Here is an 18,614-nt window from a genome sequence, read left to right as displayed (position 1 = left end):
ACAAATAAACTTGCCTTGCCTTGCCCTTCAAAATGGTCCCATACTGAACATATGTAAGTAGGTAATGGTTTATGGGGACTGTACATAAATGGATGAGTAGCTAATGTTGAAGCAATGCAAGAACACAACCAATGTTTAGGAAACAAATTATTCAGCAACTGTTATTAATATTACTTATTAACAACTATCAAGATTTTTTAAACCAGTGTTGCACTGTCAGCATCTGTAAGACTGGATGATTCTGTGTTAGTTCATCAAATGTCTCCCATCTGACTGTCTCAGAATTACATGAGAATGAATTTGTGTACCGCAGCCAAAGATGGAAAGTTAAAATCTTGCTCTGCTTTTGAAACAATTTGTGCACGCTCACGGCCCAGAAAAACATTTTTTTTGGCTAAGACGAGAGGATGTGTGCCGGGTGCTTTTACAACACTCACTGGCCATGAAACACGCCAACTTTTTTAAAGCTAATCTGTGATGGATCGATGAAAGTTTTCTTTTTAAATTTGATCAAAGACACCAGCTGATCTACCTGAAATTTAAAGACTCAGGAGCTCAGTACCACGTCCCAACCTAACTTGAATACTGAGCAGCAGCCATGTTCACATACAGTCCCTGCTATTAAAACTTGTCTCTGTAAGTGGTTGGAAATGATGTACAAAGTACTTTCATTTGGGTTGGGTGCTCCCAGAGACACGAAAACCCTCGGCACTTTTTCTTTTTTTAAAACTATGCAATAATAATAATGCACTTTAACGTGCAAAACCCCAGACACTGTCAATGAGAGGAGAGGCAATGTAATTACAAACACCATGCAAACCACCCTTTCGCATACTTCCTTAGATGTACAGGCATGCGCTGAAGATGCTGTGTTGTAATAGCTATGTTTCCTCTGTGCACTTCGTCCAGAAACAACACGCTCTACAAAGGCTTTGTGCTGAAAGACTAAATTCCTGCTGGTTTGACACTCCTCTCTCCTTTCTGTCTCTTTTTTTCCTATTCTTCTTCTCCTCTGTCTCTGCCTGGGCAGCAGAATCAGCACATCAAATAAATACAGAGCAAAGGGAATCGTGTTTCATTTGGAGACAGCGGGAAAAAGGTCACGGACAACGGCAACACGCGAACTGCGGGCGTCAGAAGAAAAGCCGTTCCAGTGCAAATACGTGCAGACGCCTCTCTTTGAAATCCAATCTGATTTAAGGGATTTAATAACACCTCCAAACTGTCCAAAAATCAATTCGAGCCCATGCATTCCTCACCTACCATACAGAGCACCCAACAGACAATGGCTCATTATGGAGCCACCAAATGTTATTATCATCAAAAAGCCTCTGAGCTGGAGACTTTGGAGACGGGGTGACCATTTTGCGGACTCCATCATCGGCTTGGGTTTGAGTCGCTGGTAAAAACACAAAGTGGTGCGCTGAGGCAGAAACACTGGGGCCGAGGACTGTAGCCTTTGGCCTGAGATTCAAACAGTCGACTTGCGGCGGTCTTTATCTGAAACAACCACAAACCCCCCCAACTACTCTTTACAGTTCAAATGGGGTCTTAAGCAGAAAGGCAATGCTAAACAGTGATGGGGAGATGGGATTTCAAGGTCTGGGACTGTACTTACACAGCTAATCTTGGTTAACATGCATTTTGTGGTCATTGAAAAACAAAGGCAATGGCACAGCTCCCCCTAAATAAGGGATTAATTATGAGGTATTTGAAGAAGATGAAAAACATGCTCGGAATAAGGAAAAAATAATAGGAGGACAATAGAAAACTGAAGCAAAGTGTTTTATTAAAAGCAGTTGATATATTTAAAAAAAAACATCAATAACATCAAGTTAATAATGATATGAAAAACAACAATACAAAAAGCTAAAAACACGAGAATTTTTTTTTTTGAACAAGACAAAACTAAAATCTGACAATGAATAAATATTTCAGATGTTAAACCAATGGAGAGAAAAAAAACAGTCTTTCAAAGTAAAAGATGACGTGGCAGGTGTGTGAAATACTCGTAACGGCCAACAGTGCTCACACCTGATCGGCGACGCCGTCCTTCATGTCCGGGCGGAAGATCAGCCTGACGTTACCGTGCTGTTACCTGTGCAGAGAGACACTCGTCGTAATTTCAACACAAATGCAAACCGGCTCTGATTTACTCACTCCTTACTGACTCACAGTCACGTTTAGGAATGAGGGCAGAGTGCAGGGAAATAACAGTTTTCCTGTGATCTGCCGTGAGTGACAGTCCTGGGAGCATTGCGCACACAGACGTGAGCTGCGGCTGCGCTGTCATCGCTGCACATGTATATAGTTGCAAAAACATAAATGGCTCTTACAGTGTGATGGATGCAGGGAAAGCAATTAAAGCCCTTCAGACTGGAAGCTGTCTTAGTCAAAGACAAAGCTCGTATCTGCACCTTTAAAGCAAGGCAGCAGACTGATTATGATGTGTACTACACACATGCATTTCTGTAGGTTCAAAACCGGGGATGTCAAACGTAAGGCCATGGGGCTAGAATCGGTCCGCCAAAGACTCTAATCTGGCCCACTGGACAGCTTCAAAATATGTGACTCAATGCACGGATTTGGACCTTTTAACTGTATTTTCATACATTTTACACCATTTTCTGTTGATTTATGGTCATTCATATTACACCAAGGTAATTGTAAGTAAAGAGAAACAATGAAATGACAAAAAAAATCCTGGTTTTCCACTAACTTGTAGTCTTTTTTTTTTAACGGTCCACAGTAAACACAAAAACTTCATATATTATGATTACAGAATAGTTTGGGAACGAATTACCAGAACCTTTTCTGTCATTTTACTCATTTCTCATAAAGTTTTACTGCTCTGGCCTACTTCAGATCGACATGCTCACCTGCTGCTGCGACAGGCATCCAGGTCTTCCTGTAGCAAAGAGGCTCTCATCTGAAGGAAGTTAACCTGAAACAGAGAACGGCACGGGGTAATCTTCAACTCTTTCCACCATTATGACGAGTTTCGAAAACGAAACAAAGACGTGGTTTGGTGACCATTAGAAGAGTTTTCTATGTTTTTACAAGCGTAACTGCAAAGGCAGAGACCACCTTCACTAACTTCTAATTGCAAATCCAATCATATCCATAATCAGGCCTGAAACATGACCGAAACCACTCAGGTTAGAAAAGAGCATCAAAAGCTACTCCTAGTTGGCTTTCAAGGGGTAAAGAGTTCAAATATATTCAGTATGAAGGAAGCAAGAACTGGTTCATCAGGACACAGGAATTGGAAGTGGAGAAGGGTTTGATTGATTTAGGTCGGTTGTGCTTTTTTAGAAGAAAACCTCGGTTGTTGACTCCTGGGGTCACGACAGCGGGGGCCGGGGGTCAGGAGATTAGGGCAGCGGGGTTAAGGCACACTGGGAAGATTACAGGCCCAGGTTAGCCGAGGTTAGGAGGCAGCACCGTTCTTTTGTTTGGCTACAAAGTGCCGGTTTATTTATGAAGTGTGCTTCGCTGAAGTGAAAATAAACTCCATCTACATTTACACGGCATCTAGAGCCTGGCAGAATAATCACAGCTCCAAAAGAATCCGCATTGTTCTGGGACTACCGTACTGGAGCCGAGGGTACATTCCTTTCTGTGGGGGAGACCTCAGTTCAAGTTCTAGCATTTCATTTGGCACTTCGCACTGGGAAAGTATATGCAAAACCATACCCAAATGTGGTTGGATGCCTCCAGAGACACGGAAACTCTCTGCACCTTTTTTTTTTTCTTTCTCAAACTATGTAATAAAATAATGCACTTTAATGTGCAAAACCCAAGACACTGTCAATGAGAGGAGAGGCCGCTCTGGTCATGAATCGCATTTTATAAACATTTCTGATCGCAGAGCTGCGGTCTGTCCAATGAAACGGGATCTTGGAAGCGCTATTTGAACAAGGCAGGGGTTAATGATGCGAGCGTTTTATAGAGACCTGCACTGCACGCTGTTATTATTATTATTCCAACAAAATTATTTACAATGTAAATGCTGAGACAAAGGACACGGCTCGGAGGAGAAACGTACGAGTGCGGTTATGCAAAGGCTGACTGTTTGATCTGAGGGGAAGACAATGAGAGATTAACATTTGCAGAGAGGATCAGCAGGGTCCGAAGTGAATGCCGAGGCCATGATCGAGTGCTACGCCGAAACTGCACGGAAGAGAGGTCTCACTCAAACAAATAAGTCTACATCTAGTTTCATACAGAGGGCTTTACCTCAGTTTTGATTGATTTATAACAGAAGAAAGTGAAAACACACAAAATCCTGCAATAACAACAAAAGGAAGTAAACACTGCAATAGTTTAGTAGTTAAAATAAAGAGAATGCTCTCCAGATCTCAGGCAATGGCTTATGTCCAACCTGATCTGTGATCACTTCTACCTGAGGATGGTATATTGTTTGTATGTGTCTTTGTTATGTGTGGTTTGTTGTGGATCTGCATACGATCACTTCCATACTGTATAGTTTCATGGGACCTGCCTGGGGGTTAAGGATGTAAATCAGCAGATATGATCAAATCTGGCATGTTTGCAGCTTACATCCATTGTCTGTATATCTACACCCAGCAAACTAAATCCACCCAGCAGTACCATCTGGAAAGTGTCTGAGTGGCAGAAAAAAATCATTTTTCAGGATGACAATAATCTCAAATACAATGCCAATCCAAAAACACACAATGAAACATCGCTCTCAGTCATGGATTGCCATCCTCAGAGCCCAAACCTCGACATTATTGAAGCAGTGGGGGATCATCTTGACAAAGAATATGAAAGACAGCCAACATCCAAAGAAGAGCTTTGAATACCCTTGAATAAGCCTGGAGATCTATTCCTAAAAACTACTAACAGATACAGTCATGTTTTCAGTTTCTTTAATAGAAATAAAGAATATTGTACTCGTAAACATATATAGATTAGTATGTAATTACTAGGGGTGCAACGATATTCGTATCGATATTGAACCGTTCGATACAGTGCTTTCGGTTCGGTACGCATATGTATCGAACAATACAACATTTGTAATTTATTTTATCAACTTTCCTTCTGACGATGCTGTCTGTGTTGAGCGCTCAGTGAATCTGTGTTCGACTACTCCGCCTAGGCTGCACTGTCGAACGCAGATCCACTGAGCGCTCAACACAGACAGCATAGTCAGAAGGAAGAGCGCAGGGCACCTCCCCCACCCTCATTCAGATCTGGCGTTTGGAATTATTTTGGTTTTCATGTGACGTATGACCCTGAAGGTAAGCGAGTCATGGACTAAAGTAAAACAGTATGTTGGATGTGCCATGCAATGCTCAATTACATGGGTGGGAACTAGTGTGTTAGCGCAGTTAGCTCGTTAACGTGTTGGCCGTCTAGCCCCACACTGCACCGACCTAAATCAACGGCGGTAGCTCGTTAACGGAGATTTGCCGTGTTGTGGTGTTAAGGTCATTTCAACGAGATTAACCTGAAAGCACTAGTGGGAACACAACGAATATGACTGCACATTTACGCCGACATCATTCTAGTGCAAAGACAAAAACAACAAGCATGCTACTAACTTTAGCCGAGTCATTTAGACAGCTGTTAGCACATGATTCTCCTTATGCTGCTGAGAATATAGCCCAGAAGAAGCGGATAGTATAGCTTTTATTTTGGAAAGAGACATTTCTCTGTAATAAACTCTCTTTTCCAAAGATGAGTGATTCCTCAATCAGATACAGGGCTTGCAATATCGCTAGCCTGACGTCCTGGAGCTAGCGATTTTTTTCAGTCGGGCTACCAAAATCTATCTCTTCCCTGCCCGTCGGGCTATTGTAGGAAAAATATATGTCAATGCTTTTGCATTCTTTCAGAAATGTCGCTTGGTAATTATGTCATTGGCATCGGTGAGCCACTGTCAATATGTGACATATTGAAGTCGCGTTTGAATTTGCGCTTGTTTTTTTGCTTTCACTTTGCAATCGTGCGAACTGTGTATAGAGAGCGACAGCACTGATCTGTGAGTGATGATAATTTGTGCACCAATTCCTCTGACATCGTCTTATTAATCGTTAGCTTACTATGCAAACATGATAAGTGAAATCTCCCGCAGCAAGCTTAAACATGTGAGAGGTTGATCGCGCAGAGAATCGCTGAGCTTATGTGAGTCCGTGTGTAAAAGCAGCAGGATTTATATTTGACTACAATGACCTGGATGACTGAGAACCTTCACAGACAGATATATATTTTAGTTCTGCTGAGCCAAATAAGACAGGTCAGGGTGAAGAAGTGACAGCCAAAGAAAAGCTTACCACAAAACGGAGAAGTTATGACAAATCAGACTATAAGGCAAAAAGAAAGTGCAGCTTTATGGTTTCATGGACAAAAGAATTTCTGTGGCTGCAATATGACGAGCTAAATAACCAGGGCTGCACATAAGTGGTCCGCAGGTGCGCATTCGCTGTCAAAATAAAAAACACGCACAAGGGTTAGGGTTAAATTTAAAAACTGTACTTTTGAGTTAAAATATATATTTATAATTTTAATAAATGACAAATTAAAAAGGCATGAACATTTTTTTTGTATCGAAAAAATATCGAACCGTGACACCAAAGTATCGAACCGAACCGAACCGTGAATTTTGTGTATCGTTGCACCCCTAGTAATTACATCTTCCAACAAACTGATGCACTCTCATAAACTTAAAAATAATCCATAAAAATGCAAAGGAGCAGCTGTTGGCTCACGGGAGCCACCATGGCGCCCCGCCAGCTTGAATACAGTGGCCGACACGAACATCGCCGCTTTGCCTAATGGTGTTTCATGTATGTGGCTAAAGACCAGCCAAGTGAAAATTTTAATTTGTGTCTACCGCTTCAGATATAAAACTATAGAGTTATATATGAAGGATGGTACCCATTTCTCATTACATCCCCTCATTGTACGACGTTTTTTTTTCCTGCCACAGTGTCAGAGCCACTTCAAAGTTTTTCACTAATGCCAGCTAACAGCAGCTATCCTTAACTACTGACCTCAGTATCGCTCAGTATGAGTGTCATCAGGCTGAAGTGAGCTTCACTGACTCATCGGACACTATCAAACTCATTTCACCAAGTTTTACAACCTCCTCCAGAGTAAACAGACATGGACACATACTGAAAGCTGAGGTAAAGAGCTAAAGACTGTATATCCATTAAATTTTTTGCAGATGTCTTAACAAATCGCTGTACCTACTTCCCAGCTCAAGACTTTATAAGTTATAATGCTGTTAATGGAAGAAAATGAATGGATTCTCAATGAGATGTTCAACAGACTGAACACATCGTTCTTGCTCTGGCTTTGCCTCTATCAGATCAAACCTCACCTGAGCTTTCAGTGAGCTGATTGTGTCCTCCAGCTCCTGCCTGAGCTCCACCGGCATCAGACCTTTGATCTTCTCCTCATACTCCTTATGCACCATGGTTACCTGAGAAGACAGAGGTAGGAAAGATGCATAGTCAGCAAGAAAGTAAGGCACCACATTAATCAAATAATACTTATTAAGTAATATATAGTAATCATGCACTCTCTTGTTGTCTCTGATGCCCCAGAGACGCTCTTAAACGGTGTGTCTCAACTGGATAACAATTGTGGTATTGTTGCTGAATAAGTATTTCTTTCTTTCCACAGACACACTCACATGTATGCATTTTCAGGCCAAACCAACAACTCCCTTAGATGAGGCACACACACACACACACACACACACACACACTGTGGGTATCCCCTCTTTATTCATGGCTCAGAGTATTCCCTCGCTCTTCACAGCTCCTTCACATCTCCACAGGGGGTCCGCAGACTGACATTACTCGCTCTGCGCAACACCCCCTACTGGATGATAGTGACTACAGCGAGATCTGACACAAAGCACTTATGGGCTCAAGACAGCTGGGTTTGGAAAAGGACAGGGCCATGGTGGAGGGCAGGACACATCAAACGCAGCAGCAGCGGCTCAATAGCTAGCTAGCTATCTCCACTGGGGAGGACTGGAGGAAGTCTGTCTGGGGCTAAATTACACTCCACTAAACCAGAGTTTGATTATAGAAGTTGAAAAGGGTTTGGTTAGCGCAACCCCCACTTTTTACCCAGAAACACACATGTATGGACACACACGCATGCACGCACGCACACACACAAACGCAGATACACGCTTTAACAGTATTGTAAAAACATTTACAGCATTTTTTGAAGAGTCGCCGAATCAATTAATTCAGAGCTTGATGAATAGTTTAACAGAGCTCGGGGGATTAATTCGACCCGTGAAAAGCAACAGTTGTCCCCCTTCCTCCCCAACATATTTCAAGGTGTAACCAGGGGAGAGAGTCTGAGCATTTTAAATGACCATAATGTGTTTTACAGAGCCAAAGTCCACTAGCGTTAAGAATATGCCCACAATCCCCACCTCTCATCAGTCTTTCAAGTGAAGAGAGCGTGAATGAGGTGGTGGGGGCGGTGGGTGGATGGGGAGGGGGAAAAAAAAAAAGATTGGTTTCCCTAAAATAATCTTCCTGTTGTGGATTTAACTGATTGTTCTGGCTTTGGCTAATTAATCTTCCTGGGCACAATGAAAGGGATTGGGAAGCACTTCAAAGCAACCCTCAGTATAAATGATCCCAACATGAAGCAGCTCACTTTGTCTCGGCACAGTGTGCTGTAGATTAGTCTGCCACAACTTTGCCAATTTTTCAGGCTCCGTCTGCCCTATTCATTTGAAAGTGTTGGACCAATAACGTCAGGCTGAGAATCCATCAGTTTACAAAAATATGTCTTTTTTTTTTTTTGTCCGCGCTGTGTGAAAATGAAGTCAAGGATAATTTGAAAGAGAGGCCTTTAAAAAACAAGGGCTAAAAAACCCAACAAAACAAAACTTGGAAGCTTTAATTTGAATGTTCAGGGTTTAAAAAAAAAAAAAAGGGCTCAAGCGAAGAGGAGTGCAGATTTTCAAAATGTCTGTCTCTATCTATAGCAGCTCCTGTAGTCATAACAAAACGGCAAGCCAAGACAAAACACACTTCACTACCTCAGACCGAAGCAATAAACAATGGTTGAATAAACACATCCCTTACCAACCACTCTGAATATAAGTCTTAGATTCTTCAAAAGCCAAGTTCCTCAGTGTTGCATTCTTGATTCATGTATGGTGCCGTCACCGCAGCAACGAGAAATCCGCTTTGCCTAAATTACAAGCTCCGTTGCGGCAATGCCGTCTTCGTTTTCTGTCCCATACATTCGGCAAGGCAGCAATAACGCATTCACGGCGGCTGGATGATGTACATACGGTCGTAAGGGCGACAAACTAGAAAAGTTCATGTATTATATGACACGGTAAGGTCATACAGCTTACATTCGCACCAACGACTTCATGGTTATGGCGCTGAAAGAGTGGCTGCAAGAGAAAATATTACTTGAATTTTCTGTTGCTGTTCCCATCATAAAATAATATGATGGGAACAGCACAGCACATACATATTCCATGAACACACAAACACAAAAATACACCTCAAATCCAGATGAATTATACCTGTTATACAAATTTCCAGCTGCATATTTGTCATTCTTGGATTGTCCTAGAGCAGCTTTGGATGAGTCACAGTTCAAAATAATACGTTTATCTTTCACCGAGCCCTTTGTGCAGCCCTTCAGTTCATCCTCTGAAACAAGATGTTTTATAGCTCAGTCACACACAAGATTAAAAATAGAAAAGCAGCCTGCATGTGATTAGGAAAAGTGGTGTTTTCCTGCTGATTGCATTGATCTTTTTTTTGGCTGCAAGTAGTTGCGGCGACTAACTGGTCCCCCAGAGGTTGAGGGTGTTGCACAACCAACTTTTTCATTGCAAAGCGATTGGACAGGTTGCCTGGTAGGAGGTAACCGACCTCCAAACAATAGTGATGTGACTCAGACTCACTACAATCGCTCTTAGACAGGTTGGTGAAGGCTTTGCAAATAACTGCCATCTAATTTATAAACACAAGCAGATTGCTAACATGCTGCACCGATGAGTGCCCATTGTCTATGACGCTTTTCTTTGCAATAACAGACTCACCATAGCTGGCTGGCAGCTGGTTGTATTGGATCTTATATAAAAATTAAAGTTTGCCAAGTGCTTATGTTGTGCTGCAGTTAAATCGTAACTATGTCACTATCTGTGGAGGAATTGTTGAATTTATGTTTCAGATCCAAGAGATTCTGGATGGACGCTAAATTCCTGTAGATGACAAGTTTGTCTTATACAAACAGATTACAAGTAATTGCCAACTTGATCTCATTTGATTGCAAACTGGTAGCAGAGCGACTCCATCTAACGGACTCGATTTTATTGCCGTCTTGATGCACTAAAGTCGCTCTGAAGACAGCAGCTGACTGAGAATAATTGCAGACCTGGTCTCCATCTTCAAAGCTGCCATTTCATAGGCAATAAGATTGCAAGTTAATTGCATAGCTTTAAATCAAATTTCTGATTGGCTGCCCCTCGTAAAGAGAACGTTTGAATAGCAGGTGATGGCAGTGGTGGTGGTGGGAGAGGCAGGGCTGCTGTGCGCCTGATGTCTATACTAACATTACAGAGATCCAAGAGTAGAGCAGCCTGAAGCCTGAGCTTTTGGCTCGCTTGTGCATACCTCATTATTTCAAACTTTGGCCATGTTTAATTTAAGCATCCACCACTGTAAGAGAGTACATAGGAGTACATAGGGAAAAGCATATATATAGGGCTCCTTTAACCTGAGGGTGTATTTCTGCTCTTTCTACAGTGTAGCAGACCACAACATTTGCCTTCCCTGATCTAAAGCTTAGCCACAGTTTACTATGCAACATGTGTGGGTGGAAGCAGGACTCTTTTTTTTTTTTTTTTGTTCATAACAACACATCTAACAGACAGCAGTTACAGCATAAAGCAGACAAGAATAGGTATAATATCAATTCAAATTTCTGACTCCACCATGTCTCACAATGGAGTTAAAATTCAAGACAGAAGCATCTAACTCTCCGCAGATGTCTGACTCGTTTCCTAAGAGACGCCGTTTCTTCGACTTTGCATTTTCCTGCCCTATCCGAGGTCCCTCTGCTTGCATCTCTCCTTTTCTTCACGCAAACACATTTTACTTTTCTTTCAACATGATTTTTGCAGCAAAGGCATGTTTATTTTTCTGACAGGTGGAAGGAGACGTGATGGCATCTGAGAAAAAAGGCTCCTCACTTATTAGGACAGATGTTTGATGCCTTTGAACAATACTGCTGATCAAACCTTCCATGAGGTTCTTTGGTCACTGACGGACTGTAGATGCAAGTGAATAGGAAAGAAAAGAGAGGAAGGGAATCACAGAGAGAAAAAAAGTGCGCCACTATTTTCCCTGAGCAATGAAAAGGGACGCTGACTTTCTAAAGAGAAATCTGGTTTCATCTCAGAAGCTCTTTGAGAGATGATTTTGTTTGTTCTTGATGAAGCGTGATTCTCTAGTTTTGAAGACTGTGAGGAGCGGCAGTCGTTTTCCCCTCCCAGTCATCTTAAAATGACAACATTTCATCTATATATAGTCTTTAGATTGTGGTTTTGACTTTCCCTTGCGTTTGGTACCGTCACATGGCATGGTTTTTGACAGCTGCCAGCAGAAAGGAACAAGCCCTCAACACTTTCAACGTTCAAATGAAGTTTGTCACATTGTTGGGGAGGCTTGATGTATGCTAATGAAGTTGGGGTGTATGCGTGTGTGCACAGGCTTGCGTGGGACAGGTTGGGGGGTTGGAGGTGGAAGAGGGAAGAGGAGTGGGGGTAGCTGCTGGAAAGACATTTTTGATATACACCCTTGTTCCCGAGTGACAAAAACCTTGTCAGGAACAAGGGTGTACATCAAAAATGACGCCACTCACAAAGTTTGCGCCTCCACATCCACTGAGTTGGCACTCAGTGAGTTCACCAAGGAGCGATTTGAATTCAGAAACGCTTTGCTGCGAGAGGGAAAAAAGGAAACCGCTTCACAGAAATGAGGGAGAAAAAATAGAAGGAAAAAAAAAAAGGAAAGGCAGAAGGAGATTAGAACTGGCTACAGATCTTAGTGAGGTTGTTAGAACTATGGGATGGATTGGTGGCTGCTGATGTAATGTGCCTCAACAAAAACAGCACACAGGAAAAAGGCTCAGCCTACAGAACTTAAGTTCAGCTCCTCTGCATTTTTATGTCTGCATCAATACTGAAAACAACTAGAGACATGATTTATTTTTTATTACACCGAGCTCCCGTGTTGCACAAGGATACATCTCTAAAACTTGTACAGTTCGCCATGCCCACTGTATCATTATGTATTTATACAAAGAGCTGTAGTCTTCAATATTCTGCTCCTGTCTTCAAGGAGAATTGAACCACACAGCGAGCTGATGATCTGCCATTTTAGAGTGGGGGAGCCTGCGAGGGCCCTGCTAGTGTAAGGCAAGCAACATCTGTGTGAAGTCTGGGCAGAAAAGCTGTTTTAGCATGAGAGGGATCGGATTACAAAGACACATCTTGGCAGATAAACCAGGGCAATATTATTGGTGTGTGGAGACTGGATACCTTTAGGTTTAATGGCAAATAAAAAACAATGCGCAGACTCTGTCCACAGCATCTCTAACACATGTATAATGTACATTAATCCTGATAGTTGCATGCAAACTATGTCGTTTTCTTGACCAAGAGCATTATATGAGGCAGGAGTCAATATATCATGTAGCCAGTCGCTTCCACGAAGGTATAATTGTGACAAGCTGCGCTAAGAAACGATGCTAATACGCACCTACAAACATTTTCGACAAGATACTATAAAGTTGCCGGACGCTGACAATGGAAAAAAAGACATTGTTCACATGACTTACAAATGCCAACATGGCCTCATAACCACTTATACTTCCACATAACTAACTGTAACCTACATTCTTGGTCATATTTATGGTAAATGGCCTGTATTTATATAGCGCTTTACTAGTCCCTAAGGACCCCAAAGCGCTTTACATATCCAGTCATCCACCCATTCACGCACACATTCACACACTGGTGATGGCAAGCTACATGTAGCCACAGCCACCCTGGGGCGCACTGACAGAGGCGAGGCTGCCGGACACTGGCGCCACCGGGCCCTCTGACCACCACCAGTAGGCAACGGGTGAAGTGTCTTGCCCAAGGACACAACGACCGAGACTGTCCAAGCCGGGGCTCGAACCGGCAACCTTCCAATTACAAGGCGAACTCCCAACTCTTAAGCCACAATCGCCCCACATTTACCATATTTATCCATAAGTTTGCTTGGTAGTGTACATTTTGTCATTTTGAGGGTCTGGGTCAATGTCTGCATGCCTGCAAGTCCACGGAGAATTTACATTACAATGCACCAACAATGCATGCGCACCAGGCAGTGGACTTCAAAGATGGCGCAGGAGGAATAACTCCTGGGCCATTAGATCTCCAGATGAGTTAGCTCGAGTCCTAAATAGGGAGATCAAGACACTAGAAATTTAGTAGTTGGTACCAGTATCAGCAGAATTCAACTGAATTGAGTAAGGTGAGCAATCATGAAATAATGACCTTTTATACTTAAAAATAAATCCTTTTATTAAAACAGCGCGCAGACTGAAATGCTAGGATGGTTGACAAGTAGCTAGCTAATGTTATTACAAGATATAATGTCAGTTTCATTACATTAGCTGAGCATCTATGTAATTAGAGCTGCAGTAAACAAATGACAACGAACCACAGTCAGCTTATTTTCAGGGTTCTCAGCCTGCTTAGCCTCACTTAGGACCAACATTCATATACAGTAACATGTGCAGGTGCAAAACCTGCACCTGCTTTTGTTGGTTAAGGTAAAATATGTCAAGTAAAGAATGGTGTACAGCAACTGATTTTCAGATAACCATCTGTACGTCTTTCCTTCAGCACAGCACTTTCTTTTCTGTAAAACTCTGATTTTTGTTTGTAGAGGGTGTCAACAGAAGTTCTTTGGGGAAATAATTCAGCAAAAATTGGCATTTGATCAACGAGTTGCGAGAGGAGCTAATGTGGCAGTTTTCCCAGGTCACTGTCTTCCAGGTGCACTTTTTTCTCTGCTTGTGGGCATCTTTCCTCTTCAGCCTTGGAATACAGGCTGCCTATGCCTTAAAAAAAACAATCAAACAAAAAAACACTACGGTCTTGAAAGTTATTCTAACTATTGAGGTACATCACGCCACTGTCTGCAGAGACTGAACCGGAAACACACTCTTGTGCCTTGTTGTGATAGAGGGGTCACAACAAGCCGAAACAACACCAAAGTCTGCTTCACATCAGCAGTTGTGACGTGTAACAATTCAGGAGCAGGACATTGCTGAGGTATGAACGGGTACAATATCAGAAAAGTGAGGAAAAAATTACCCTCAGGTTTCGCTAAAAGCAGCAAAACTTTGGTGGATAAGATAAAAGAAACGTACAACTTTCATGAGTGATTATTCAAGCATAAAAAGAGCAGTGGATAGACATGTCTCACAAACCCAGGATGTATAATAATACATTCTTTCGGAATAAGGTATTGGCTAGACACACGTAAAACCTGTTCATGCTATGAGAGACACTTATTAGCTGGGTGCAGGCACTCTGAACATCCACATTGCCAAAAGCCTCCTCTTCTCCCTCTGATGAAGTCATACTCTGTGCTGAAACATTAGCTGCTGTACCTTATTAAAAACCTTCAAACCCCATCATTCCAGATCCGATCTCAGCTGCCCTGCAATGTTCTTAGCTCTTCTGGCACATGCACACATTCCTTTATTTCTACGATGGCTCACTTCCTGTTGATCTCTGCGCTGCCAACTTTGCTACAGCAAAACAATCTGTGCTGGATTAGCGAAATGTGTTAGTGGCTGTGAAAAAAAGAACTGTCAAGCACCTAAAATTGGAACCAAATGCTAAACAGATTTTTAGTCGTGTTTACCCGTTCTTTGCTTCAATCGCAGTGTTGCTGTTTTTGCTTCAGAAGGCAACATTTTTGGAATCAGCATCATAATTCATGTATCTTAGTGGCACCGCAATCAAAAATTTAGCAAGACTAATAAAACTGTGATGAAGCTTTGCAAAAGAGGAGAACACTGTGGAAGTTGCAATACAACAGCTGTACCCTTTAAGGGGAACTAGTTTGTGTTCCATTAATTTCTGTCATACAACTGTTACAATGGACTAAATTCAGACTGTTTTATAAACACTTGGTTTCAGACAGCTTTTTTCAAGTCTGCATCTGTGTGATGTCAGCAACAGTGGATGTACTTAATATGGTCATCTCAAGCACAGCAGCCTCAGCCAGTCAGAAGAAAGTTGGTGCAAAGAGAGGGCAGCCTCAGAGCTACAAGATGCACACTTCACGCAGTGAGGGTGTGCACTGAGGACCCCTAAAACAAATGAGGAATCATACACTCACTTTAAGTATACTTTATGATATACAGAGATACTTATTAATGCTGAAAACACTCAGAAATGTCAACCCAACCCCTCACCTGACATGGGAGCAGGTAGATTCCTGATTCAGCAGCTCCTAAGTCATAGGAAACCATATGACCCTGATTCTGGGACTGGCACAGTGATCAATGGCTCCTAAAAACCTCTGGACTCTTCCTGAAAATTTGCGAAGGCTGGACACTGAGGTGCGCAATGGGTGTGTGAAGTGTGTACAAGGGTCAGTGGGTGGATCAGAGGGGGACGCAGGAGAGCGAATGCCTTTGGTGTACATACCACAGTACAAAAGAACAACCTCCTGTGTGAGTGTAGTCATTAGTGCTTTCTTCTCTGTGTGTGTCAAGGTCAAAACAGAGCCTGATTACAGGGCGCTCTAGAGAGCTGTGGGTGTGTGTTTGTCGGCATGTGTGCACACAGAGGCTTCCCTTTTGAACGCAGGCAGCGGTGGCATTCCTGGCCCTAGGCGCTGGCTCTTGAAGCCAGATCTCAAGGAATTTGGGAAATGTGCGAGGGGGCATATCTCTGGTTGTGAACAGGAGAACGAGAGATGGCAGAGTGATGAGGGGAGGGCAGGAAAGGAAGGGGGGAAATCTATTTTGTTTGCCTTTTGTGGCCCCCTGGAGGATCAAGTAAGGTTGGTAAATTGGGAGGGAGGGACTGGTGACATAAGACGACGAGGGGCCAAAGATGAGGCCTTGTGTGCTTGCACGAACCAAAAGGAATTCTGATGAAAAAGGGTTAAAAAAGGTAATGCTGGGCAGCGAGAGGGATGTAGCAATACTGTTGGCGAGAGAATCAGTTTGGGTAAGGCGGTCTTGCCTCATTCGTACATTTCTCAGAAGCATTTGAAAGAGATGGTGAGATATGGAGAGAAAAAGAGAAACTTGTCACCTTCTCTTCAGTCTCCAGCTCTTTGCTTAGCAGATTCTTCTCTGCCAAGTGCAGCTGTCTCTGTAGACTTTCCACCTTTTCCTGCAGAGCCTGAGGGAAGGGAGAGACAGTCAGTCAGCTGACTGACGCAAAGAGAAAAACATTTCGAATTCGGTGTGGCGTTAAGTGTTACGTGGCACAAATTGATAGACATTAATCTGCAGTTACATTTGAGATTGCAAACAGATGCACGCTTTATCTCAATAAGAGGCTACACCAGACTCAAGACCAGAGCTAAAAAAAACAAGTAGATGGAGAAAACTAATAGGAATATAGAGTACACAAACATAGACAGAAGGACAATGAAGAGAGATACAGCTTGTGATTACTTTTTGGGAGGTAAAAGGCTATTAACAAAGCAATCTCAGTAATTACTATGAAGCTGCCCTCATTAACCCTAAACTTATTTTTAGACAAGGGCATAAAGAAAGACTTCCCCAGTATGGAAACAAACAAACTTTCTAGTCTTTTATAAAGCTGCAGTTCTTATTCCTTTCCTTGGCAGTACTAAGAAACATACACTGTATCATTTAGTGGATAACGAGCCCTCTCGCATGTATTCCAGTACCTGTGCCGATCAAATTTCCCCACAAGGTACCAATAAAGAATTCAATCTATTTTGCTTTCTAAGACTCAGGCAAGAAAGAAGAATAAAAAAAAAGAAAGAAAAAGAAACGCACAAAGCAGTTTTCCCCCCTTTCTGCCCGTAAGTGATAGCAAAGCACAGTTCCTGCGTACGACCCAGAACCAGATGTTCCGAGTGCACATGTGGACACTTCATCTTTGATTAGCCTGCATGGAAAGCAGGGACTGATATGTACACACGTGCAAGTGTGCGTGTGCACACACACACACACACACACACACACACACACACACACACACACACACACACACACACACACACACACACACACACAAATATCATAAGATGAAAGCACGGGCGTGCATTTACACTTGCATGCACACACACCTCCAAGAAGTGTGAGTGTAGCACTGGCTAACATCAATATCCACAGTGTCTCCCCCCACTGGAGTTGAGTGAGCAGGCCAGGTGTTGACTTGTTGATTCTCCGAGCCGAGGGAAACGTAGTCCAGGTGATAGGCATGACCGCCTGATCTACGATTCAGTCCACTGACATAAATCACGCGCAGACTGCAAGGCTTTAGGGCCGGGGTGAACTTTTAGGTAGAGCTTCTCTGGAAACTACACCACGAAGTAAAAAAAAAAAAGAAACACAGACTTGGATTTGTTAGTTAGATTTTTATACTGAATACACTCCGATTTCACAGTGTCTGATCCTCTTGGCAATTTTATCTCATATATGACCATTTTCTTTCACTAATTTAAAACACAGTGTGAACTAACCTCAACTGCACTGACGCAGGTGATTTAGGCTTCATTTAGGCTTCTGGTAGTTGGATTTTTTTCCCCTCTCAGCACACATTAATCGGCCAACATGACTCTAGAGCACGTCGAGGTCAGTTTCAGCTCTTCAACATGAAAGGCGGCCCATTTCCAGCGTGCTTATCCTATTAATCAGGGTATTTCTTAACTAGTCACAACCCCACTGTAGCCTACATCTCCATTCTGTGAAAGCCTTTGCCTTTGATTTCATCATTTCATTTTGTTTACTGACGAATCAAAGTCTCAGTGACACTAAGAAAAGCATTTTCAGTGGAGTTGACATGAATTACAAGAGCTTTAAGTAGCTGTAGTGGTAGTGTAGAGAAGGCATGCAAGGACTAGTATTTATTTTTGGGTGGGAGTGGGTTTGGAGGAGAGGGGCAGAGAGAGATGCACAGCTTATTGTGGTGATGGTCTCTTGAGACGAATTAAACATTTGGGAGAGTGTAGAAAAAAAAATCTTAAAAAATACTTTCCCATGGTAACAGTGACCATTTCAACTTTGGATTGTGGGTAAAGCACTTCTCTTCCGTGATATGACAAATAAAATGTGTTTCTTTTTAAAAACAAGGTTTATATCCTACATACCTTCATTTTATAATGTTGTAAACTCGTAGTAACTCTACCACCCCCCACCCCGTTATTTCTTTTTTTAACCATCATCCCAACAGGGGGCCCATTTAACAAGTGCTCTTTTAGTGACTGTACCTTCGTTTCTGTTTGTGCTGGAGACAAACTTCTAACAGTTTTAGAAAAGAGAGACGACGAGATTTACAGGCATATCCGGTGTCCCACAGT

General features: G+C 42.5%; 1 protein-coding gene across 9 annotated transcripts in view; it reads right to left on the bottom strand.

The window, feature by feature from the left end:
* Positions 1-1,772: 1,772 nt before the first annotated feature.
* The window catches only part of cep112 (centrosomal protein 112), a 130,338-nt gene continuing 113,496 nt past the window's right edge, over positions 1,773-18,614 (bottom strand). For 8 of the 9 annotated variants that reach the window (XM_026165044.2, XM_026165048.2, XM_026165045.2 and 5 more), the window contains 4 exons: positions 16,370-16,459; positions 7,355-7,456; positions 2,880-2,944; positions 1,773-2,098 (listed from right to left, as the gene is read on the bottom strand). In XM_026165044.2, coding sequence (XP_026020829.1) covers positions 2,095-2,098; positions 2,880-2,944; positions 7,355-7,456; positions 16,370-16,459 — 261 coding nt within the window. In that variant the 3' untranslated portion in view covers positions 1,773-2,094. The remainder of the gene's footprint in view (positions 2,099-2,879; positions 2,945-7,354; positions 7,457-16,369; positions 16,460-18,614) is intronic. The other variant, XM_080300897.1, reaches the window with a different exon arrangement.

The sequence above is a fragment of the Astatotilapia calliptera genome, chromosome 4, assembly GCF_964374335.1.
Source record: "Astatotilapia calliptera chromosome 4, fAstCal68.1, whole genome shotgun sequence".
NCBI lineage: Eukaryota > Metazoa > Chordata > Actinopteri > Cichliformes > Cichlidae > Astatotilapia > Astatotilapia calliptera.
Note: the sequence above shows the minus strand (reverse complement) of the source record. Positions and strands in the feature narration are given on the sequence as shown.